The 27,237-nt window shown below is 37.6% G+C and overlaps 1 protein-coding gene across 16 annotated transcripts in view; it reads right to left on the reverse strand.

Annotated features, from left to right (window-relative positions):
- SCEL (sciellin) overlaps positions 1 to 27,237 on the reverse strand; it is a 149,391-nt gene that overhangs the window by 111,626 nt on the left and 10,528 nt on the right. For 14 of the 16 annotated variants that reach the window (XM_027844586.1, XM_027844588.1, XM_027844582.1 and 11 more), the window contains 3 exons: positions 11,608 to 11,666; positions 8,993 to 9,110; positions 3,648 to 3,707 (listed from right to left, as the gene is read on the reverse strand). In XM_027844586.1, the coding sequence (XP_027700387.1) occupies positions 3,648 to 3,707; positions 8,993 to 9,110; positions 11,608 to 11,647 (218 nt within the window). In that variant the 5' untranslated portion in view covers positions 11,648 to 11,666. The remainder of the gene's footprint in view (positions 1 to 3,647; positions 3,708 to 8,992; positions 9,111 to 11,607; positions 11,667 to 27,237) is intronic. The other 2 variants (XM_027844579.1, XM_027844587.1) reach the window with 1 other exon arrangement.

The raw sequence follows: 27,237 nt of genomic DNA on the forward strand, positions 1-27,237 counted from the left end.
ACCTGGCATGAGGAAGACCTAAGTTTGAATCCAGTCATAAATGCTTAATAGCTGTGTGACTTTGGGCACTCCATGACCTAGCCTTTCTCAGTTTCCTTTCTTACTTTCAGTTTCCTCATCTATAAAATGGGGATAATAATAGTGCCTACCTTTTAGGGTTGTTGTGAAGATCAAATGAGTAAATGTGTAAAACACTTTGAAGACCTTAAAGCACTATATAAATGCTAGCTGTTTGTTGTTGTTGTTGTTACTGTATGCAGAGGAAGGTAACCAAAATAGTAAAGGGCCTTGCATTAATGACTTATGAGGACTGATCAAAGGAAATGGACTTGTTTAGTCTCGAGAAAAGAATCAGGGTGGACATGATAGCCATATTGAAATATTTGAAAGGTGTTCATGTCAAAGTGGAATTGGACTTCTTCTGTTTGGCTACCAAGGCCAGAACCAAGAACAAGGTGAGTAGGAATTGCTACAAAGCAAATTTAGGATTGATTTCAGGAAAGAAAAAAAAAAAAACTTCCTAAAGATTGAAACTGTCCAAAAGTCAAATGGTTTGCCTTGAGGAGGGATGGGTTCCTCTTCCTTGGGGGTCTTCAAGTAGAAGTTGGCTTGCCACTTATCTCCATTATATTATAGTAGGGATTCTCATAAGGTCAACTAGATGATCTTTGAGTTCTCTTCCAACTCTCAAATTAAAATTACATATTCTGTGAGAGAAATTTTGATTTTTAAAAATCCCATACAAAAAATTGTTCTAAAAAGCTAACTTGTCATAGGATAGCATGGAATATTTTTTCATAGAAATTGAATAAATCCAGGAAACAAGGGTTAAATGGTCACGGTGGGGAGAGGCAGGAGGGCAAAGAGTAAAAATATTAATAATAAAGTCTCCCAGTCTTATTATACGATGTTTTATAAATGATCTAGAAGAGGAAGTACACAATAAATTCTTCAGCTTTGAAGATGTGACTGGACTATTTTGGATAGAGAAATGTCAAGTTAAAACAAAGCTGCTAGAAAATCTTTAAAGCCTGCCTGAGTGGGAAGAAAAGTGACAATTAAGATTTCATGTGGGTGAGTGTAAAGTGATCTCAACTATGTTTAGAGGATTATAGTTCCTGGGCTGTTAATTACCACTCAGGAATCTAGGTTGGACATAATGGTCACTGAAAGTCCTTTCTAACTCTCAAATTCTGTGATTCCATGAGAGAGGTTTTGATCTAGAAATCATTATAAACTATTCACAGAAGCCCAAAAGTGGCAAGGAAACAAAAAGCAGAGAAAATATGGCTGCAATATTTCAAGGATCTCTGATTTCATTGATGTGAAATGAACCATGGCACCAGTTTGCAACCCGCCCTCCCCACTCCTCTCCCAATCCTTGATTTTAATAGTTGGTTTCACAACCTTTTGGACAAAAATCAATTCACTACCTATTGGCCAACTGCTATTTAAGAGCTTTCCAACATTATCAAGGTTGTTTTTTTTGGAGAATGACTACCCCATCCTTTGTCAGGCACATCTAAACAGTCTTTCTAGCTTGGTAATACTTTCCAGAGCTTATACAACACTGGCACAATCCTCATCATCAGTTCTTAGTCTTTATCCTTCTTCACTGCTGCATTTGACACTTATCATATCATAAAGGAAATTGACTTGTTTTCAAATCCTAGAATAGCAGAAACTGGGATAGCTACTGATGTTTGAAGAGGTGGTTTCAGATCATATATAAAAAATGCTACTTTATAGAAAGGGTAACACCATCTGAAGAGGTGGTCCAAGGGAAAACAAAAACCAACTCAAATCAAATAAAAAAATCAGGATTTAGAAAATTTCCCAGGCTGTGTTTGAAGCACCTCCTTAACCTTTTGGGACTTGATATCCTGAAAGGAAAACATCTACTCCCACTCAACATATCTTTTTGGCACTGTCAGAGAAAGAATAATGGGCTAGTTGCTGTCAGAACCTGCTCAAGATACAACTACAGCAGCTTAAGCAGGAAGAAAAAGGAATAAGGTATGATCATCCACCCTAGGGTATATATGGTAAAGACCAGCAAAGCTTCATCTCTGACAGCTGGGATTCCATAGATATCCTCTGCCTATTCTTGACCCTTTCCAATCTGATTAGCTTTATTAGAATTAGAAACTTGTGTGTTTCTTGGTCATTGGTCTTTGATTTGCCCTTTACAACTTCCCTGTCCCTGTTGGTCTCCCTTTCAGCTCCTGCCCATCTGCATGCAGACTATCCCAATACCTAGTTCTCCAAGCTAGAGTTTCCTTATCTCTCACTGCAATCAAGAACCTGCTTAGCCTCCTCCCAGGCCCCTATTTTTTTTTTAAACCATGCTTTACAACTCCAACTACCTCATCTACCTCTGGGTAGAAAAGCTAATATTTTCACAGGGCCCCTTCCAGGGCCAGCCTCACCATTGATAGAATAGCTAGAGAATTTCTCTGATGAAACAAACCTCATTATTATATTCTTCTGATGAATATGTTCTGATGATTATGTTCTTCTGATATACTTTGGGACTTTCATTCGGAAAAATAGGATCTGAATCCCAGGTCTGACATTATTCCTTGTGAAACTTAGTAGCTCTTGTCCAAATCACTAGACTTGTCTGAAACACAATTTCTTCATGTATAAATTGGGAATCATACTTTCACTACCCATTTCACAGAGTTATTGGGATGAAAACTCTATTAGTATGGGCTATTATTTATATACTATAGTAACCACTTTTATAAATTCTATATTGGATTCTTGTTAGCATTTGAAGTTTCTGAGTTGCTACTGATTTTACCTATTATTTTAACATTTACCAGTTGTGTTTATTTGCTTTGAAGTTCCATATAATTGGAAATACTTTCATGAAAACCTACAATAGTTTCTAGAGAAGAGAAAAGGTTAGACCATCCAGACAGTAAGAAAACCTAAGATCTTAAATTATATGTCAGAGAACTAGAAGCTAGTTGGATGTACCATAAATAGAAAAAGGAAAGGTAAGGCTATCTAGTTCAACCCCCTCGATTTACGGATAAAGGAACTTTATCCATAAGGTTAAATGACTTGTCAAAGTTATAGAGTTAGTAAGTGGAAGGGCTGAAATTGAACCCAGGTTCTCAGACACCAAATCCAAGAATGGTTCCTTCCATATTCCAGGGATCCTTTCTCTGGGACTAAAGGACCTCTCTATGGGAGAGATTAAAAAAAAAGAATAATTCATAATTACATAGCTTTTTGACCTTTTAGAATCATATTTCCAAATGTTTTCCTTCACTCTCACCAAATAATCCATCCCAAACTGGTGGTCCAGCAATACATCATGTTGGTAATACTTTCCAGAGCTTATACAACACTGGCACAATCCTCATCATCAATTACCCATGGTTTTTTTTTCTAAGTGCTCTGGGTAATTATAATTGAAAAGACTACTACAGTACCTTCCCTTCCTCTTTACAAATTCATGATTATGTTGCAGAACTCTCTTAAAGCCTCATGTGCCCAAAGAATTAAGGAATTCCTTACTTTTGCCACCGATAATCAATGGTTAGATGAGCATTTCTAACTAAGACAATACCTTTCCCTTGGCTTCCCATTATTTGAAATTTCTGCTATTCATATACCTTGACTGAGATACCCACCTGTCTAAGGCCTCATGGGAACCATGTCTATTGAGCACCACTCTGCCATAGTTTTCATCTCTGAAGATTAAAAAAAAAATAGAAATAGTTACTACAGCATTTGGTAAATATAAAACAAAGGAGAAGGGGAAAAAAAGATCTCACAATTTTCTGGCAAAGGTTTCTTCATTTCACTGCAGGCAAAAGAAAATAAGCATCTATTTATTTTAACCAGTTACCATTTGACTGCTCATGAGGACATGAAAATAGTCTGTCAGTACAAAGGGCAATTTTTCTAAAGTGCCTCATGACATTTCCATGAAGTTCAACAACTGCATCAATTTTTCATCAGGGTGTGGGAACATGGGACCACCTATTTTTCAATGTATTTCAAATAGTTTTTTAAAGCAGAAAGGCAGATGCATAAGTCTATCCCAATCTAAGCAGGCAGTTGAACTTGTAAGAAGATTATTATGTGCTTATTTGAAAAACCTGGTAGATTTCACTTCAGATATCCAGACATTTTAATTTGAAATGATAGAATAATGGGTTTGTAGATCTAGAAAGGGACTTAAAGGCTATCAAATCAAATCCCTTTGGTTTGCATTTGAGGAAACTGAAGCCCAGAGAAGGTAAGCAATGCACCTACTATGCTTTTCCACAGCAGAAAAAAAGAAGCTTAGGAAAAACAAACAACAATTAATGTAATAATTCAAAAGAGAAAGAACATTTTAAGCCTCTGAAACTACAGTTTCTCTAGTTAGAATAGACCCTCATATGTGCTATCTAAAAGCCATATCTGCTTTACTTTGTATAATGATTTGAAAAGGAAACTAAGAAGCTTAGGCAATTTTAGGAAATGTCAAAACATGTAGTATGGTCTATGGACATGAGCCAAGGCAGGAAGTACCTACATGGAGCTGCATCATATCAACCCAACCTGAAATACCACATTTTTTCCTAGCTTTGCTCCCTTAAAGTTTCTCAGTACTGTGAAAATACATTTAATGAATGTAGAAAAAAGAACCGTATTTATAATTTTTTTTTAAATTCTGAGCATTGAGATTGGAATAATAAAAAAAGCTGCTCTTGCTAGCTGGAGGTTCAGTGCCTTTGCCCACTTGGACTCACACCTGTGCCCTGTTGATGCTTAACTTATCTTTCATGCTATGCCATGCCATGAAGTTGAGAGGGAGCGGCAGGAAGAAGGGGAGGCTCTCCACTTGCAGGAGAAGAATCACAAGCAAACCAGAAGCTGGCCATCTAGAGTAAAAGAAAGATGTTGCCAAAACCAATTCCCCCCTTGAGCTGCAGCAGCCCATATCTGTCTACTGTCCTGTATCTTGTTAAGGAAGTATACTTGGTACAAAACCACTTTCCATTCTCTCCTGCTGCTGCCTTGGAATAAATTAGGTCCTCAGTATCATTGGCATATGGATGTATAAATTCCACTATGTCGGAACATTAAAAATGCCATAATGTATCAGACCAATGGTCCATATAACCTCACATTTTGATTTTACTGTACCATCCTAGGCTATGTTCAGTTGGATGTTGTTGCCCCCCTTTCATGATATTAATCTTAGAAGATTAGAAATATTCCACACATGCCCCCTAACTTCCTTTAACCAATGAGAAAGGCATCATGATGTAGTTCAAGGAGTGCTGGGTGTAGAGTCAAGAACCTCAATTGAGATCTTAGCTCTGTAACTTACAATCTAGATTAGTCACTGAATTTCTCTGGGACTTAACTCCTCATTTGTAAAATGAGGGGTGGGACTAGATGATCTCTTAAGTCCCTTCTAAAAGTCGATGATGCTATGATTCTAAGATTTAATGATAAATATTGAGGTACAATTGTATTGATAAATATGTGAATCTATATCTCAACAATGCATGTAGCTCTATACAGTAAATTTTGGGCTAGTATGTGGCCCATGTTCATCAGTGTCCCATAGGGAAAAACAATGGTGCCACAGCAAAAGAGCTACATCCTCCCAAGTATGTAATTAGTAAAACTGAAAATTCATAAAATTTATGGAAAAATTGAAGAGAAAGAAGAAGCTTGGTTTCATTCTTATAGACTATAAGCTGCTTGAGGGCAGGGATTATTTCATTTTTGGCTTTCTATCCCCAGCACCTGGTGCCTAACACATAGTAGGCAGTAACCAAATGCTCGTTGATTGGTTGGTTGGCTGTTCAATTTTTTTTTCAATAGAATCTGTAATTTCACTGATATGACAAACTTGTGAGGAGGAAATTCTTTCTACCAATGTAGATAATCACTGCTTTGAAACAGTAATAAAGAGTTGTCTGGTACACCAAGAGTTTTAGTGACTTTGCCAAGGGCTACATAGCCTGTAAGAATAAAGATCATATTTGAACCCAGATTTTCCTAACTCTGAGGTCAGTTCCCTATCCTCTACTCTAGGGGTCTCCAAACTTTTTTGATGTCATACCTCTAGGGGTCTCCAAACTTTTTTGATGTCATACCTCTGTTAGTAAAAATTCTTTTAGCATATACCTCCTTCATTTACCAATTTCTAAATAATATATATGAACTACTGTACTAGTAATTATGTATGTGATAAAACTTACACAAAAAAATTTTAAAGGATAAAATTAGATGAAATAATATTTGATCCCAGAGAGCTAGAAGAGTCAATTTAGTAGGGAAGTGACAGAGCCAGACCCATGCTTTAGGAAAATTTCTTTGGCAGTTGTATGTAGGATGGATTGGAAAAGGGAAATATTACTTGAGGCAGGGAGATTAACCAGAAAGCTGTTTTAATAGTCCAAAGGTAATGACAGAATGAACTAGGGTAAGTGCTGTGTGAATAAAATGGGAAATACGTTGTGGAGATAGAAATGATAAGACTTGGCAATTGCTTTGACCTGTGCAATTAGGGAAAATAAGAAGTTAAGGATAATAAAGTTATGACCTTGTGTCACTGGAAGGATGATAGAGCCCTTAGTAGAGGTAGGGAAATTCAAGGAGGGATGGGAGGTAATGAGTTCCATTTTATACATGTTCAGTCTGAGATACTGATAACACATCAATTTCAACCAGTCCAATAATCAGAGATAAGGGATTGGAACTCAGGAGAAAGATTATAGGGATCTGAAAAAGAGATCTAGAAGGGATCTACAAGATGATCATTAAACCCATGGAGGTTAATGATGTCACTAAGTAAAAGAGTGTATAGAAAGAAGAGGGACCAAAGCAGGGGTTGTAGACACGGACCATGATGGAGTAAAGGAGAATGAGGAGGAGGAGGAGAACCAAGAGAAAGGATCATCATGACAAGCTGGAGAGGAGAGAAGACATATTTAGCAGGAGAGAGGGATCGACGGTGTCAAATACCTTAGAGAGGTCAGCAAGGATGAGGATTGGGGAAAGACCATCAGAACTGTCAATGAAGAGATTAGCAACTTTAAAGGAATCAGTTCCAGGAGAGTGAGAGTCAAGAATATCAAAGAGGTTGAGAACCTGCGAGGGTAGAAGGTTGGATGTACCATAAATAGAAAAAGGAAAGGTAGCTTTTGGGGAAAAATAATATAATCTCATTCTATCTATGCCTGCTTGTTCTGTGCTACTCACTCTTTCCCAATGAAAAATGATAAGTATTGGGGGAAAGGGGAGTTTACTCATTAGCTACTGCCTTGGAGGGAAGTGCTATCACTCAGGGGCACCTGAAGCAGCCATGAGATAATGGGGAGTTGTAGAGTGCAGGGGTTGAGGATACTTGAAAAAGGCAAAAAGAAGGGAATACACATTTATATAGCATCTACGATGTGCCAAGCATTGTGCTAAGTGCTTTTTAAAAAATATTATCCTATTTGATCCTCACAACAACCCTGGCAGGTAGGTGCTATTATTTCATAATTTTATAGTTAAGGAAACTGAGGCAAACAGAGGTTTAAGTGACTTGCCCAGGATCACACAGCTAATAAGTGTCCAAGGCCAGACTTAGACTCAGGTCTTCTTAATTCCAGGCTCAGAACTATGTCTACTTCATTCTCTAGCTATTTAAACTGCTTCCCTTATTTACTCACTTACTTAGTGAGGAACGCATGGAATTTTACCTGCATAGCTACTCTGTGGCTACCAAGGTCAAGTTAGATTAAAATTCCCCTGAAGGGCTGGCTTCTGGGGTATAGCCAAAGAAGGCCCATAGTAGAGTAGCCCTGCTATAGTGGCTTGAATGTTATAGCAGTCACATGAAATATACAACCACACCTTTAGGAAGTGTGCTTATAGACCCTTCTATAATTCCTTGATTTCCTTCATAAATCAAAAATTGAGGGTTCTAAAAGGATATAGCTCTAGGATATTCCTAGTCACTGAAAGACTGTGCAATTACTCTGGGACAGAATACATAATAGCTAAATTCCCTTGTCAGTTCAAATTGAATATGTAACATATTAGGTAAATTATTATGTTATTATTCTAAGTAAGTAAATATAGAATAGTGGACGTTTCCTTAGATTGACGGGATTGTAGCTTATTTGCTCCCTGTCAAGTCAAATTAAACAAGTATTTATTTAGTTCCTACTATGTGCCAAGCACTGAATTAATTTAAATAAAATGCTATTTGTTTGGAATCTGAAAAATAAAGTTTTTTTATTTCAATTTAGTGAGCAAAACATAAGTGCTTTGTCTGATAGACAAAAACAGAACCATAGTATTTCTGATTAATGATTCATATACAACTAAGGATTCCCCACCATCAAAATTGTTTGCTTTCAAAATCTGATCCAGTTAATATACCTGAGTATGAATATACAGACATACACACATATATACACAAAAATAATATCAAAACTATAACAAGGCATAGAATATGTAACAAAATCAATGACAAGGAAATTGTTCATCTTTCTCAATTCATAGGGGCAATGCAATGCAATAAAAAGAACACTGAAATTGTAGTTCAAAGATGATTTCATATCCTAACTTACTACTCGTGTGACCTTGGACAAGTCTTTTAATGTTTGTGTGTCTGAAATTTCCCCATCTGTAAAAAGTAGATTTGTTGTTGATCAGTCATTTTAGTCTTATCTGACTCTTCATGATCCCATTTGGGGTTTTCTTGGCTAAGATACTAGAGTGGTTTGCCATTTCCTTTTCCAGCTCATTTTACAGATGAGGAAATTGAGACAAACAAGGTTAAGTTACTTTTCCATCATCCAGCTAGTAAGTGTCTGAGGCTGGATTTGAATTCAGGAAGATGGATCTTCCTGCCTTGGCACTGCATCCACTGTGCCACCTAACTGCCCTTAAAATGTAAGTATTGGACTAGATAATCTGTAAGGCTTTACATCCTTCCCCCATTCCCTTCCTTCCCCTATTTCCTCCCCCTTACTTTTCTTCTTCTGGGCGTTTCTTTATCCAGCTGCTATCCTGTAAGAAAGTCCTTCGCTTGTTCACTTCATGAAAACCTTGTTGTCTCAGTGCAGTCCCCAGAGTAGTACTCTTCATATCTAATCATTAAAACATAAAAATTTGCTTTACATGAGAACAAAATGAAATTGAGTTCTAGGATTTAAAACATGGAAAAATTTACAGTCGTGCATCAGATTGCCCAGTGTTAAGTACTGAGACTGGCAAGCTCAAGAATGTTCCAACTTTAAGATGTGCTGACAAGAAAAAACAAATCCCACACCTCCATCATAAAAGATAACACAAAAATATTGCATAAATACCAATTAAAACTACAGATGTCAATCACTAGGCATAGTCCTAGTGCCAGGAATACAGAGCTGTGAACCTGGCACAAACACCAACAGTTTATTGACTCTGCTTTTCTCCCCCAGGTGGGCTTTTAAAAGCCCACAGGAGTCATAAAATTTTGACCTAGAATGGCCCTATCAATGATCTAGTCTGTCTCTTTTGTTTTATAGATTAGTAAACTATAGGTTTAATAATTCCCTATTGTATTAGTTTAGATGCTAGCACTGTATGTGTTGTGCATATTCTGATTTTATTAAAAGGAAAAGTTGAACTGGGAAAAAAAAAAACCTTAGCCCAAGAGAGGTTAAGGGACTTACTTAAGGTCATAGAGCTAATTAGTGGTAGACTGAGACTAGATCAAGGAGTGTGTTGGTAAATGTTTATCAACTGATTCTCCAAAAGTGACTCACCAAAATTTAAAAAAAAAGACATGACACATGACTCACTTTTGAAGTTTAATCTTCATTCTTAACATTTTCTCTAACACGCTCTTAGTTTACTAGGGACCCACAAAACGATAAATCAAGCCTTGCTGATTTTAGAAGTGTAAATGTTCACACTTAAAATTTAACCATGGGCTCTCACAAGCCAGTTAGAGCTGGTTCAAACATAGCCTCAGGATCCTGTTCTAATCAACTGCTCTAAGAATCTAGAGGCAGGTAGGTGGCACAATGGATAGAGCACTGGAGCTGGAGTCAGGAAGACCTGAGTTCAAATTTGGCCTCTAACCCTTAGTAGCTGTATAATCCTGAAAAAGTCATTTAACTTCTGTTTGCCTCAGTTTCCTCAACTGTAAAATGAGGATAAAAATAGCACCTACCTCCTAGGGTTGTTGTGAGAATCAAATGAGATAAGAATTATAAAGTGCTTAGCATAGTGCCTGGTTCTATATAAATGTTTATTTCTTTCCCCATCTATAGTTTCCATATGTACTTCCTTAGTAGGAAAGTTCCTGCTCCTTGAAGGTACTGTTTCATTTTTGTTTTTGTTTCTCCAGTGCCTAACCCAGTGTCTGGCACACAGTAGGAATTTTTAAAATTCTTTTTGAATTTACTTTAACTAAATTACTAAGCTATAATATCTTACTTTATGGAAAATATGTTTTTGTCTCTCATCACATTTTCCTGCTCCATGTATTAAATAAAAGTCATTACTTGGAAGGAAGTACATGCAAGATTTATTTTTAAAATCCTTTACATAGTACCTGACAAAAGACTTAATAAAAGTTAGCATTTCTATAGCACTTTAAGGATTGTAAAGTTAACTCATTTTATCCTAACAATAACCCTATAAATTAAGTGTTATTATTATTCCTATTTTGCAGATGAGAAAACTGAGGTTTTACCATAAAGCTACTATGTGTCTGAAGCAGGATTTGAATTCAAGTCTTTCTGATTCCAAGTCCAGCATTCTATCTACTACATTGCCTTATTTAAGAAATGTTTGTTATTTTGAGATACCTGAACTCCTCAGCCTTCATAGTAGCCAGAGTTCACAACAATTTAAATATTTTATTGTTTGATGTCTATTAAAATGTAAGAGTATGGTCTAAAAATAGGAGCACCATTCCTTCTTCTGCATTACTTTTTGTTTGTTTATTTCCTAATGAGTGAAATTAGATTATACTTAGGTATGATTTCTGTATAACCGCTATAATCAGAATGATAGTGTCATTATTTTGTTGTTTGATTGTTTCAGTCATGTCTGATTCTTTGTGACCCCATTTGAGGTTTTCTTGGCAAAGATACTGGAGTGGTTTGCCATTTCCTTCTCCAGTTCATTTTACAGATGAGGTAACTGAAGCAAACAAGGTTAAATGATTTGCCCAGGGTCACATAACTAGTAAGTGTCTGAGGCTGGATTTGAACTCTGGAGGTTGAGTTTTTCTGTTCCCAAGCCTGGCACTCTATCCACTATGCTACCTAGCTACCCAAGTATCATTATACTCTTTACCCTATTCAGACTATATCTAGAGTGTTTTATTCACTTCTGGTTACCACATTTCATGACTGATATAAACAAGCTGAAGCAAGAGAGCACAAAACTAAGTCATCCAAGGATCAAAAGAAAGAACAAGGGATAAAATATTCTTCCCCAATAGAATATTAGCTCTTGTGAATAAGAATTGTTTTATTTTTTGTATCTGTGTTCCCAGCCCTAGCACAGTGCCTGACTCAGAGAAGGCACTTGATTTATGCTTGCTAATGGATAAATATGCTAGTTATGAAGGATAATCATCTATATTACCATTTCCAGGAGATGATTTTCTCAAGGCAATATTTGACATGTTGTTGTCCAGTCAGGATCTGAAATAAAGTGGTAAAAAAAAAACAAACAAACATTAAGTCTATGAATTTAATTTAGGGACTATTTTAGCACTTCTCTCAAACTCTTGTGTTTATTTCCACGAACATATTTTGAGTCAAACACAAACTGTACTCTACTGGAAAATAGTTTATGAGTACATTTAGCTTCAGAGAGTGTATGAACTAAGAGGTACCTTGGAGTGTACCTAGACTAACACTTTGACTTTACAGATGAGCAAAAGTTCAGAGAGAGGAAAAGCCTGGCATTTCCCTCTTTCTCCATTGCCTCTAGAATGAAATACAAAATCTTTAGCATGGTCTTTACCACTATTTACAATCTGGCCCCAACTGGTCATATTTCTTTCCATTACTCTCCTGTGGTTCTTCAGTCACTTTTTCAATCATGTCCAATTCCTTGTGACACCATTCAGGGGTTCGTTTTGGGCAAAGATACTAGAGTGGTTTGCCATTTCCTTCTCTGGGTCATTTTACAGATGAGGAAACTGAGGCAAACAGGGTTAAGAGACTTGCCCAGGGTCGCACAACTAGTGAGTATCTGAGGCAGAATTTGAAGTCGGGAAGATAAGTCTTCCTGACTCCAGGCCCAGTACTCTATCCATTGCTCCACCTAGCTGCTCCATTACTCCCCTAAACACTCTCTATTCTGGGTGAACCGGACTACAAGCTCTTCCCCAAACTTGCCTTGCAATCACTTCCTCTACAACATTCACATTCCAAGCCTGGAAAGCACATCTGACTTTATGAAACCTTAAATTCTTCTTCTAGACTCAGCTCCAGTGCCACCTCTGCCATAAGAGGTGATCTGGGCAGACCAAATCTACCCAGAGGAAAGTCTTCTTTTCCTCCTCAACTATTTCTAGGTCTGGATCTCGTCTTTGCCCTCAACATTCTCTACCTTATATTGAATTGTCATCTCCTTGAGAGCAAGAACTCTATGTTATATACCCTTCATTCAACTGTACAAAAACTTGCATCAGTAAGGAAGTTGTATATCTTCTGGTTTTAAGTCTTAATTTGTACCTTATACCCAAATTACTGAGAAGAAGAAAAACTAAAGAGGCCTTCTTGGACAATAGTAGAGATCACCAAGTGTTTTCTCTTACCTAAAAAAGGACAAGAAGGAGAGGCAGTACCGTGTAATGGATAGAGACCTGTCCTTGCAGCCAGGAAGACCTGGATTCAAATACCACTTCTGAAATAGCAATCTAGTCCAACTCCTTTCTGAAGCCTGAATAACATCATGATGGCTGTTTGATGCTGGGCAAGTCACATAATTTCTCAATACTCTTGGCAACTTTCTAAGACTGTAAGTTGCAAAGCAGGTAGCCTTCATTGGTAAAGTGAGTTTCCTCACCAGCTAGTTCCCTCTACAAGTGAAATTAAGGTGTGGGGCTTATTCTATTACATGAAGACTGATGAGTGGATGTTATTGTTGTTGCTGTTCAGTTGTGACCCCATTTGGGGTTTTCTTGGCAAAGATACTGGAGGGATTTGTCATTTCCTTCTCTAGCTCATTTTACAGATGAGGCAAACAGGGCTAAGTGATTTGCCCAGGGTCACGCAGCTAGTGTGTGTCTGAGGCTGGATTTGAACTTAATTAATGGATATCTGAAATCTTAATTTTTATATAGTCAAGCCATGGGAAAACTGTTAAAGTTAACTAATCCTTTTACCGAAGAATACTGACAGATATTCTGCCTTTCTTAACATTTGATGGGAGATAATTGTCACCTAATCAAGAAAGTACATAAATGTTTGCACTCTCAGAGGGAACGTTCCCATTGACCCTTGCATGTTCTCCCAGGGTATGCTCTGTGCATGCCAATACAACTAATAAAAAGATGCCTACCAAACTAAAAGTTAAATCCAGAGAGAAAAGGTAGTTCTCAAGGAAGTGGTGCAGTTATCAAACACATGCTATCTTTACTAGGTGAGACAGAACCAAGATTTCTCTCTTAGAAAGTAAATAGACTGGAAAGAATGATTTGCAATATAAGACGGGAAGTTAGTATGGCGGGCTTTAATATCATCAAAACAAAACTAGGTGATGAAGGTGACTGACATGTGCTAGGATTGGCATCCACCTCTGAAATCAAGCCCCAAAAGAGCCAGAGCAATTGTAGCAAGTGACCAATAGCAACTTCTGATCATCTTTGCCAAAAGAGTCCAACAGAACTGTCCCCAGGTTATGGTGATGAAAGGTTCTATAGAGGCTAGTATAGTTCCTATGCTGCCTTTTCCACACCAGTCCCTGTTTCCCCAACTCATACACATTTAACACTAACAGACTTTCACAGTATTTTCCTCACAGCAACCCTGAAAAATGTAGCAACTGAGTAAGGTGATTAATATCCCTGGGTTTCAGTTTCCTCATCTGTAAAATGAACAGGTTCAAGAAGATGGCTTCTGAGATATTTTCTAGCTTTAGTTCTATTATCCTATGATTAGAATTCCCATTTTGTACATGAGAAAACCAAGGCTCAGAGAGATGAAAATAGAAGGGATATCACAAGGGTGTGCTGGAGCCTGCTGAAAAAAGCCAGATGTTAAATTTTCAGTGTGAGTATTTTACATCTCAGAAATCAGCAGATGCTGAATATCAGAATTAGATTTATTGTTTTGTTGATTATTTAGATTTAAGAAAATGAGAGAGAAAATGTTAATCATGGAGAATAAACTTTTTGTTTTATTTTTGGTTTTTTTGCTTTTTGGTGAGGTAATAGGGGTTAAGTGACTTGCCCAGGGTCACACAGCTAGTAAGTGTTAAGTGTCTGAGGCTGGATTTGAACTCAGGTCCTCCTGACTCCAAGGCCAAAGCTCTATTCACTACACCACCTAGCTGCCCCATAAACTTTTTTTTTAAAGAGTCAGTTGCTAACCATCTACCAGAACACTCCTGGATAAGCAACATGTTGAACCATAGAATAAGTAGACAAAAATACCTCAATGGACTCGGATAATGGGTCATATTTATTAAGGTAAAATTTAGTAGAGAAAACTAACTAATTCATAGAATCATAGAGTTAGAAGGGTTCTTAGCAGCCCTCTAGTCCAAAACCTTTCTGAAGCATGAATGACATCATTAACAAGTGGTCATAAATACTCATTGTGTACAATCTCAGGCATAAGGAGCTAACTACCTAACAAGATTCTATATTCCATATTTGGGAAGAGCTCTAATAACTAGAAAGTGCTTCCTTACTCTTAGCAGAAATGTGTCTCCCTATAACTTCCATCCCTTCATCCTTCTTCTACCATTTAGGGACAAGCAGAGTAAAGTTATCCCTTCCACATCTGACTTTCCCCATTGCAGTTTCGACATATTGCAAGTCAGCATAAGAAATTAAATGGGAATTTGGGGGAGTTTTGTGGAAGCCACGGACAACACAGAAAAAGTTTAGAAACTCAGAAATGCATAAAATATATGTATAGTGTTATATAATATCAACATATTTTATCTTTTAATACCATAATAATTCAGATTTCTTCTTTGGTACAAAGAGAGGGCCAAAAGATTTTACACGGATTTTCCAGATCACAGAAGCACTGTGTCCCTAACCCCTGTAATGTGGAAGGAATAACTGTAATCAAATTTCTTTTCTATCTTCTTCCTTCATTGGTTTGAAGTGATTGTGTGATGCTTAGGTCATGTCTTCTCCAGGCTAAATAGCCTCAGTTCCTTCAACTGGTCCTGCTGTGATATGGTTATAAGCTTCCTTACCCCTCTGGTTGCTCACTAGCTTGTTAATATACCCTCCTAAAATGCAGAAATGAATGAAATATTCCAGATGTAGTCTGACCAAGGAAAAGCACAAGGGTAACAGAACCATTTTTATTCTGGACCTTCTATTTCTACTATTTCTACTATCATCTCATTTTTGTTATGATACACACTATCATCACATACTGAATCCACAATCCAAAAATACAAAACCCTAGGTCTTCTCTATGTAAACTCCTACCTGGTTATTTCTCTCTCATTCAATACAGTTCTACAGTTGGGTTAAAAATTTTCACTTTGTAAGACAGAATGCAGATTCTGGTGCTAGATAGTAGTTCAAATGAAAAAGGTGGACTGCAAGGTCAATATGAGCCAACAGTATGATATGATAACCAAATAATCTAACATGATCTAAGGTTCTCTTGATAGAAGGACAGTATAAGAAAGGGGAAAAAATGATAGATCATCCCTCTGTTGTCTGCCTGGTCAGGCCATATTACTGCATTTTTAATGCTTTACATTTTTTAACATTCAATTTTCATTTTTAAGAAGGACATTAACTAAGTAGATAGTGTTTAAAGAAGAGTGGCCAGTATGGTCCAGAGACCAAAGACCATCTTATTTGAAGATTGGTTTAAAGAGCTGAAGATATTTAGCCTGAATATAGCCATCTTCAAAGTATCTGAAGGGCTGCCAAATGGAAGAGGCAAATGTATCTCCCTTTAACTTTCATCCATTCATCCTATTTTTAAGCCACAGAGGTCAGAGCTTACAGTAATAATTAGAAGTTGAACAGATTACTTTTGACATAAGGAAAAACTTCCTAACAAGTAGAATTATCATAGGATCATAGATTGAGAGTTGGAAGAGACCTGCAGATTATTAAATACACCTCTCTCATTCTACAGATGAGGAAATTGAGGCCCAGAAAAGTTAAGTGAATTTCCCAGGACAACATAGCTAGTAAGTGTTTGAGGTGGGATTAGAACTCAGATCTTTCTGACCCCCTACTCCACTATTCTGTAATGGGCTGATTGCTTCCCCATCACTAGGATGGGGAACTAAGGATGTTGTACTAGACATGAGGACCTCTGAGATCACTTTCCAAACTGAGGCCTTTTCAGATTTCTTGTACAGAGTCACAGGGCTAGTATTAAAGCTCAGAACCTTGGTCTTTTGACTTGAGGGCCAGCACTTTCCCCACTATACCAGGGTTGGCTATGCCTTCACTTTAAATCCACAATTTCCCTCCTTGTTTCACTGCATCAATTCCTTTATTCTTTGCAATTTAATCTCTCCTTCATTATACTCTCCTTGTCTTCAGTCAGTGTTTCATATTTATTTTTATTTTCCTAAGTGTGCCCCATTTCCCTCCTCAGGCTTGTTTGCTTCAGACTCTGGTGGAAGTCAGCCAGAGAAAACATGGCCAACTGAAGAGTGATAAGAAGTGATTAGTGGCCTGCTTTTAAAGGGCCAGAAGTCATGGAAACCTTAAATCTGCAAAACTATTGTAATTTTAGACATCTTCCTCCTAGGGAAGAGGGCAAGAGTCTTTCACCACAGAAGCAAATATGCTTAACTGCATAGAGTATTTTTACTCTTGGGGAAGAATCCATGAAAAAATAATGTACATTAAATAAGAAAACATCTACCTAATGGCTGAATATTCACTGCCTCTCTCAGACCTTGGCAGTCTGCAAGCAATAAAAAATTACTCCAAATTTAGGAATTCTTGGGAAAACACAATTTGTTTAGCTCATCACCAAATTCCCCCTGTTAACAGGCAAAGGAGTATAAACAGAATAGACAAAACTTTCAATTTGGTATTTGACTCATATTTTCAGTAGGGCCAGTTCTTATGGGAAGAAACCTGAACTCTGAACCTGGAACTCCAAACTTTTCCACTGGTACAGGGTCATAGACTCAAGAACCAGTAAACTTAAGGAAAAAAATAGAAACTCTCATGGCCAAAAATTTTCTCAATCACAAACTATGCTGTTGCTGGTAGAGACTTCCATACATATATATATATATTTACCAAAGCTAGCTTATCACTTATGGAGCAGGATTAAGTGGACCCCATGCCTGACAAGGAGAAGCCTTACAATCCTGGCATCTCTCTGCCCTTGCTTCCAAGTCTCATGCATTTCCCACTTTCTGTGGAACACCTACTCTTTTGCTTTTCTTCCAATTGACAGCTTAACTTAGCTGCTCCCTTTCCCTCACTTAGATGGGAAGGGTAAGATAATACTAAGTAGATAGTACAGGATAAAATGCTAAACTATGTCTTCAGAAAAATATAGGACATTGATTGAAAAACACCATACTGAGTGCTAAAAATGAGATGCCGTATCTGGCACTTGAGAATCTCTAAGCAGCTGCTTACTCTTATCCAGATCACAAGTGCAAGCTCAAAAAAGCAGGAAAAGAGAGGAAACCAGAATGCTTACAAAGAAATTAAGACCATGATAGGGTATCCTATCAAGTGAATAAGACCATAAATATATGTATAGAGTAGTGAATACTGAAAAGTTACCTGGCAATAAAAGAGAGAGAAAGAGAGAGACAGAGAGAAAGACATTTTATCATGCTAGAAAAAAATGTGTCAGTTAATGGGTAAGATGCTTTCTATCATTTGAGTAAACATTCTATCCCCATTCATCAAAAAACCAAATATAAAGCAACAAACAATGATGTTTATAGTTATAACTTCAAATTCCACTCAGAGGGAAAGAATACTGGGTTTTGAATCCAAAGATATGTGTTGTGGGTGGAGCCAAGATGGTGGAGTAGAGAAAGCTGAGTTCTCCCAATGTTCCTCTCCAAACAACTTTAAAATAACACCTTAAATCAATTTCTGGAGTGGCAGGGCCAACAAAAATTCAGAATGAAACATTCTTCCAACCCAAGACAACATAGGAGGTTGGAAAGAGAGATTCATGATACAAGGAAGGAGGCTGACCTAGATGAAACACCAGTGGTAGGAATAGGTGGTAGTGATATAAGCAGCAGCAGCTTCAGGAGCTCTCAATCCAGAGACGATAAGGGGACTTGGCAACTGGTCAGAAAGAGATTACAAAGTACCCCAGTGCTGGCACTGTTGATGCTGTTTGGCAACGCCATTGTTTATACCAACTTCCGAATCATAGTTCAAGGAGAGAGAGTAGTGCTTTTGCTCAAGAGGGAAAGAGAGCCCTGAGAGACAACAGTTTGGCAATTCCATTGCCTATACCCACTTCTGGGTCAGAGCTCAAGGGCAAAGAGAAGGACCTTCTGTCGAGAGAGTGGAAGCCCTGAAGAGAAGCGTCACTTCTGACTGAAAGGGATAAGGGACCATGAGGAACAGTATCTTTTCTGGTCCCAAGGGAGAAGGGGCCCTGAAGAGGGAGCAGTATTAATTTCAATCACAAAAGGATTCTGGGAAGATGGCTGAGTAGGTCAGAAAATTCCAAGCTCTCAAGATTTTCTCCCATAAAAGAGATAAAATAGCACATTAAGGGAACAAAGTGCCAGTAAAAATAAATAAGAATAGGAGAACAACAAGGGTCTTCCCGGGACAATTCAAGAATATCAGAAGAAAAATCCCTGAACAAGGTTTGGTCCCTATGAAGAGTAAACACCTCCAGGTTAGGGTCCCTGTTAACAACAAGCAACAAGCCCTCAGGTTAGTTGGTTTGGGAGGCTGACTCAGCCCCAGCCACAGGAACTTTTACCCCCAGGATAGTGAGGGAAGTTGGGCTTCTGAGCCCAGGAAGATCAAGGGAACCTCTGCTGACAAGGAGCACCAGACCCAGCTGTGCTGCAAAGGGCAGCAGGGGCAAGAAGGAACCAGCACACACCCAGTGGGTGCAGAAGCAGAGGGGCATAATGCCTCTGGCTATGGGCACTTACAGGAAGCTGGAGGTTTTCCTTTGGTTCCAGGGTAGAGGGGAGAACTGAAAATCTGGGACAAGAGGCACCATCTCCCATGCCCCAGGGCTACAAAAATTAAGTTATTACTACATGCACAGGCAAAGGAGAAAGAATCCAACCATAGAAAGTTATTATGGGAATAGAGAAGACTGGAGTTCATCTTCAGAGCAAGATATTGAAGCAAAGCAAATAAATAAATAAATAAACTCTTCTACCCCAAAGAGTAACGTCTAATGGTCACCTGCCCAAAAAGAACTCACAGAAGAACCTAAAAAAGACTTTAAAAATCAAATGACAGTAATGGAAGAAAAATTTTTTAAAAATAATAAGAGTAAGAATAATCCAAGAAAAACAAGAAGATTATGAAAAAAGAAAGACAACCAATTAGAAAAGGAGATCTAGAGACTTAAGGAAGAAAATGACACCTTGAAAATTAGAACTGAGCAAGGTGAAGCCAGTAAAGTTGTAAGAGATCAAGAAATAATTAAACAAAATATGAAGAATGAAAAACAGAAGAGAAAGTGAAACTTATAAGAGAAAACAACTGGTCTGGAGAACAAATCAAGAAGAGAAAACATAAGAATAACTGGACTACCTGAAAGCTATGATCAAAAAAAGAAGCTTGATAATATAATCCAAGAAATAATTAAAGAAAAATGTCCTAAAGCATTAGAAAAAAGGGGGGAGGGATAGAAATAGAAAAAAAAATCCACCAATCACCACTTGAAAGAGATCTCATGAGGAAAACTCATAGGAATATTATAGTCAAAATCTGAAAATGTTAAAAGCAACAAGAAAAAAAGTTAAACATGATGGTGCCACAATTAGAATCATCGAAGACCCAGCAGTGGAGACACTAAAGGATTGCAGGTCTTGGAACACTATATATCAAAAAGCAAAAGAACTAGGGCTCTGGCAAAAAATGTCATACCCAGCAAAGTTAAGTATAATCCTGACTGGGAAAAAAAATGGACATTTGATCAACTGTCAGAATTTCAAGACTTTGTTAAAAAAAAAACCTGAACTTAATAGAAGAGTTGACATACAAGAGCCAAGAGAAACACAAGGTAAATACCAAAGACTGATTACAAGGGGTTCAATAAGGACAGACCATTTACTTTTTATATATGTAAAATTTAAAACATGTCTAAGATTGTTATTAGTAATTGGTTAGTTTGTAAGAAAGACTAGGGTAGACCTGACTATGATATGACTTTAAAAAGTAAAACCATCTAGGAACAACTAAAAAGAGTAATTATATCATACAAATGATGTGCAAGAAGAAGAATCATTACAGAGGAATTAGGGGAAGAAGGCCAGTAGTTCTGGTAACCTACTTTCACCAGGAATGGGTTTAAGAGGGAACAATACATATATATCTACGAGAGTATGAACATCTTCTAAATTCAGAAGAAATAAAATGGTAAGGGGATAGGGAGGGGGGAGAGGACAGGGGAGAGATTTCTAGAGGGGAAAGAGAGGGAATAGGTTATAGGGGGCTATAGAAGGGTGTTTAGATTATGGGAGGATAGAGGAGAGATCCTTTGGAGGGGGGTAGGCTAAGTAATAGGAGGGCAAGGTTGTGGGTAGAAGAAAAGTAGAAGAGTCAGGAGGGATAGGAAACAAGAGATATGTACAAATATAAAAGCAAAGTTTAGGAGTAGAATTTGTTAGGGAAAGTATATGTCTATATATGTCTATATATAGGTGTATATATGTATATATCTATATATCTATATCTATATAGAAATATATCTGCACTTAATTGTAGACTTCTGGGGATGGGGAGAGGAAAGGCAAAAAAAGAACAGAGTAGAAAGTGCACAGCAGAGAACAATGGAAAACTTACAAGAAAGCAAAGGAAAGATGGACAGCTCTCATCACAATGTGTAGTATTTATCATACAGGCTTTCTTGAAATGAAAATTATCGATACATATTTTGAATCCTCTCTTATGTTCTACTATGCACATGACATCCTTTTTTCTTCCTTTTCTTACTTTGTATTTAAGTTCCAATATTTAAGTTTATGATTTTTTCTTCTTTTACCTATTCTGTATTTGTGTTCTGGTGTTTGTCTAAAATAAAATAAAATTTTTTTAAAAATTTCAATCCCAAGAAATAAGTGGCTCTTCCTGGCTAAGAACCAGAGTGGAAAACAAGAGAGCACCTTTCCCCAGATCACACCACTTTGGAAGCACCAAAAACTTCCCAATCCCCAGAAGTAGCTCTAAAAACAGCAATGTGAAAAAACCTGAAGCTTGAGACAGTATCCTCCCTGCCCATGCCAGGAACAGAGGCCAACATTAACATACAATTCCAATTCAAGAAATAGGGTGGGAAAATGAACAAATAACAAAAAAAAACTGGTCATAAAAATCTACCACAATGACAAGGAAGATCAAGACACAAACTCAGAAGAAGACAATGTCAAAACAGTCATAAGCAAAACCTCAAAGAAAAATGTGAATTAAAGACAAGCCCAACAATAATTCCTAGAAGAGCTAGAAAATTATTTTGAAAATCAAATAGGAGTGATAGAGGAAAAATTAGGTAAAGAAATGAAAGCAAAGGAAAAAATTCTGAAAATAAAACAATTAACAGTTTGGTAAAAGAGACAAAAATACAGAAGAAAATAACACCTTAAATAACATAATTGGTCAAATGGGGGGGAAAGGTACAAAAACTCACTGAAGAAAATAAATCCTTAAAAATTAGAATCGTACAAGTGGAAGTTAATGACTCCATGAGACATCAAGAAACAATAAAACAAAGTCAAAAGAATGAAAAGCTAGAAGATATGTGAAGAATCTCAAAGGAAAAATAACTGACCTGAAAAATAGATCAAGTAGAGATCACTTAAGACTATTGGACTACCTGAAAGCCATGACCAAGGAAAGAATCTAGACATCATATCTCAAGAAATTATCAAGGAAAACAGCCTCTATGTCCTAGAACCAGAGGATTAAATAAAAGTTGAAAGAATTTAACCAATCACCTCCTGAAAGACATCCCAAAATGAAAACTCCCAGAATAGCCAAATTCTCAAACTCCAAGGCCAAAGAGAAAATACTTCAAGAAACCAGAAAGAAACCATTCAAATACTGTGGAACCATAGTCAGGATAACACAAGATTTAGCAGCTACCACATTATAAGAGTGGAGGGCTTAGAATATGATATTCTGGAAGGCAAAATACTTGGGATTACAACTAAGAATAATCTAACCAGCAAAACTGAGTATAATCCTTCAAGAGAAAAAATTGATATTTAATGAAATAGAGGACTTTCAAGCATTTCTGATGAAAAGACCAGAACTGAATAGAAATTTAATTTTGAAATACAAGACTCAAGAGAAGCATAAAAAGGTAAAAATGAAAGAGAAATCATAAGGGACTCAATAAGATCAAACTGTTTACCTTTTTATGTGGGAAGGTGATACATGTATCATCTAAGAACTTTATCATTATTAGGGCATTTAGAAGTATTCTAAATAAAAACAGAGTACATGACTGAATCAATTATGTTGGGACAACATAAAAAATGGGTAGGTGAGAAAGAGGGATGCTGTGAGAAAAGAGGAAAGAAAGAGGGAGAATGGAGAAAATTATTTACAACAGATACAGAAAAAGCCTTTGACAAAATACAATACCCATTCCTGTTAAAAAAAAAAACACTAGAAAGCATAGAAATAAGTAGAGTCTTTCTTAAAATGTTAAGTAGCATCTGTCTAAAATCATCAGCAAGCATTATTGGTAATAGGGAGTTGGGAATAAGTGGTTGGTATAGGTTACATAGAGATGTCCCTCAGTCATGGCAGAGAGGGAGACCAGACAGGAAGCTTCTCCCCCTGCTTCCCAACTGACACAAAAGAGTAAATATCTGGACTTTTATGGCTTCTTCAGTATGGCAATAGTTTTGCATCAGTTCATCTTCCTAAGATATGAGGATAAAGCCAACTTGTGTCTATTTCCTTTTTTTTTTTATCAAAGTGAACAATTTAAACAGATGGTGTTGGAGCTGCTATAATCACAGACATCTTTATCCTTTATTTTTACTTTCCTTTGATTTTTGCTCTAAAGAACTGATGATTTTGATTGCATGCAGAAAGGTGATTCTGAAATGACTACTGCACCTGGAACCAGTTGCTTCATGTCTATTGAACCAGACTCAGAAATTATCCTTCAATTTCACTTTTCTGATTTCATTTGATACTTGCCACATTCAATATTTTCCATCTCCCTTCTTGAAGAAGATTCACAATTGACAGGCTTGAGACTTCTAACCATTCTACAAGCCTTCAATTTTTCTTGTTTCTTTCCCTAACAATTTCCATCATCCTGTTCTGAGCCCATTTTCATGTGAAAATAATGAATCTTCAAGGAAATGGGTTTGAAGTCACTGGAGTTTTCGGTCAGAGGGTGGATGCTGCTTGTCAGGGCTGTGAGAGAAGAAATTATTGGACAGGTATGCTCTGAAGTCTTTTTCACCTTAGAGATCCTGTAATTCTGAATGAATTTGGTGGCTCTTATTGAGTTTTTCAAATTTTTTTTGTACCCCATCATCCTTTATAATGGATGATGACACATAAACTGCAGATGTCTTCATGGTGATCCACTTGTTTATGCCCATAATAGATATTACAAGGCAAAGTGACCAAGTGCCCCATGAAATATTTCCTTTGGACCCAGGATGAAACCAACTTTACCAATTTCTGTGATCACCTCTCCCTGGAGAACTTAACAAATTAGCCATCCATTTAGTTGTAACTCTGTTTGTCTTCTGGTTCAACAAGTTAAAGTTACGTGACTCAGGGTTGGTTTTTGTTTTGTTTTGTTTTGTTTTTTTGTTGTTGTTTTGAGAGGGAGGAGAAATGCTGATTCTGATGTTCATTGTGTTATCTATCCCTACAAGGTTTCTGTCTGCATCCTATGGTAATAATAATAATGTTTTTGTTGAGTCACTGTCAATGATCTTTGAGTGACTGGAGGTGAGGTGTGGGGGGTATTGCTACAGGACTGAAGACATACATATGTCTCTGTCTAAAAATTAAAAAAAATAAAAAAGCAAGGGAGTGGAGCCTATGAATTATTGGCTGATGAGCTTGGCTTGGCTTCTATATTATATTACTAGAAGGATAATATATTAACATTTAGAAAGAAAAGTAGTGACTACTAAAATAAAAAATAGCTTTATCAAGGACAAGCCATGCTGATTTATCCCCTTTTACTCTTATGATGAGGGCAGCTAGGTGGTACAGTGGGTAGAGTGAAGGGCCTAGAATCATGAAGACCCCTCTTTGTGAGTTCAAATCTGGCCTCAGACACTTCCTAGCTGTGTGATTCTGGGCAAGTCACTTAACCCTGCTTGCCTTGGATCCTCAATCTATAAAATGAGCTAGAGAAGGAAATGGCAAACTATTTTAGTATTTTTGCAAAGAAAACCCCAAGCAGGGTCACAAAGAGTCAGATACAACTGAAAAACTACTAAGCAACCAATACTCTTATGATGAGATAGTTAGACTGATACATTAAAGAAATGCTAGAGACATAGTACATCTAGATTTCAGAATGGCATTTAATATTTTAAAAATGAAATTTTACTGATGTCTTTTGTTATTATATTACAGTAGTATATGGAAATCTCCCTCTATTCATCAACTCCCCCATGAATTTTATCCTTCCTGAACAAAACATTTAAACAATAAATCCAATACAGTGAACTAATCTGACAATATATAAAATATTCCCAATAAAACACTTGACAAAACTTCTGATATTATCCTTGTGGACAAGATGAACATGTATGCTCTAAATAAGAGGGCAAAGTTAAGTCAATTTAGAACTAGCTGAAAGACTGGACAATGAGAATAGTCATTAAGGTGGCAGTGTCAGCTTGGGAGGTCTCTAGTGGTGTACGGCTGGGCTTTGTAATTTCCTCTGTCCTACTTAACATTTTTTATTGATGATTTAGGTAAAGGAATGGATAGCATACTTAGCATAATCACATAAACCTGAAAAGGATAACTAACACATGGAACAATAGATTTAGGATCAAAAAGATTTCTGAAAGCTAGATCAATGGGATGAATCTAATAATATGAAATGCAACACAAATAAATGCAAAATACTATAATTTTGCCTTTAAAAAGCAACTTTACACATACTTGATGGGGAAAGAGTTGCTAGCTAATTCACATGAAATTAGTGTGTGTGAGGGACTGTCTGATATTGACTGCTGCCAAGTGGTAGTTGTGGCAAGATCGGGGTAAGATCTGGGTATTTGGAAGTAGCTGAGGCAGGGGCTGTGGTAGGCGGAGTTGTGGTGAACTGGGATGGGCTGGATACGGAGAAGCCCTGAGGCAGTGGGCAGTGCTATGTGAGATAAGCTGGGGAAGGATCAGGATACAAGGAAGCAGTGGAGCACGTGCTCCTGAGGCAAGGGGCTGTGCCACGTGGGAGTGGGACTGCAGAGGACGAGTTCCCTTTGCTTAGTCCCCTCCCTATAGGCAACATCAACCCCAGACGCCTCCTTCCTGTGACCTTCCTGACATCCTGGGTCACGTACCTTCCCTTTGTGTAGCACTGACCCCAGACGCCTCCTCCCGGTATCTGGGCCTGACTTCCTAGGTCACGTACTCTTTGTCTATGCACTAATCCCAGACGCCTCCTTCCTGTATATGGTCCTAGCCTCCTGCATCACTTCCTCTCCCTTGGTGCGCTAAACTCAGACAGCCCCTTCCGGTATCTGACCCTACAATCATTGACTAGTAGGAGGGCTGAGGAGGAGGGGCTAAGTAGGTACTTAAGGAACGGTCCTGGTCAGAACACGTTCTCTCTTTGCTCCTGCTCTGTTGCTCTGGCCTTCCTGCTTGGCCTTGCTGTGATGGCCTCTGAATAAAGCTTGGGTGTTGGCACCTCCTGGTAGGCTCGTCTCTGTGTTTATCCGGTTGAGGACCGAAGACTGGTAAGTATGACTCTGGCAGCCTGCTCCTTATAGGAGGAGAGAGCACGGCGCGGCCGGCACAAGGTCAGGGCAGCCGGCACAGTTGTAGAGTGAGGAGTTAGAGTACTTCAAGGTCAAGCATGACATGACAACCCCTCCTCTCTCCTCCACCCCAGACACACAAACCACCTAATGTGATGTTAGGTTGCATTAAAAGAGAATTGTATCAAGAATAAGGAGGCAGTAGTCCCACCATACTCTGTTCTGGTCAAACAATACCTAACATATGATGCTCATTTCTGGGCATCATTTTTTAGAAAAGGTATTTATAAGATATAATGCATGCAGAGATGAGTGACTATGATAGTGAGAAGAAGCTATGCTGGCTGAAGGAACTAGGAGTGTTTAGCCTGGAGAAAAAAAAGACTTAAGTAGGAGATGATAGCTGTCTTCAAGTATTTGAAGGGCTGTTATGTATAAGAAGGATTAGACTGGTTTTGCTTGGCCTCAGAAAGCAAAACTTTTACCAAAAGGAAGAAATTGCAGAGAGTAGATTTAGGTTCAATGTCAAGAAAACTTTCTAACAATTAGAACTACTCCAAAGTGAAATGGACTCACTCAAGAGGTGAGGTTCCTCTTCCCCAAAGATCTTCAAATGAAAATCACTTCGGGGATAAATTGTAGATTTCTTTCCTCTTCATAGACATGCTAAAGTCAATGACCTCTAAGAGCACTTCTGGCTCTAAATATATTATCTTACAATCCCTTCCAACTCAGAGATTCTGCTATTGTATAAGTAGGAAGAATAGCAATACAGACATGGTTCAGTTTATCATGTAGTGTGTCAATACTGATGATTGCACAAAGATCATATGATAATAGCTTGAACAATTAAATTAGTTTTTGCAGATGGTATGACAACTGTATAATTCTTTGCATCCCTGCCCCCTCCTTTTCTGTCATCTTACCACCATC

Source organism: Vombatus ursinus, unplaced genomic scaffold, assembly GCF_900497805.2.
Source record: "Vombatus ursinus unplaced genomic scaffold, bare-nosed wombat genome assembly UNPS02014942.1, whole genome shotgun sequence".
In the NCBI taxonomy this organism is placed as follows: Eukaryota; Metazoa; Chordata; class Mammalia; order Diprotodontia; family Vombatidae; genus Vombatus; species Vombatus ursinus.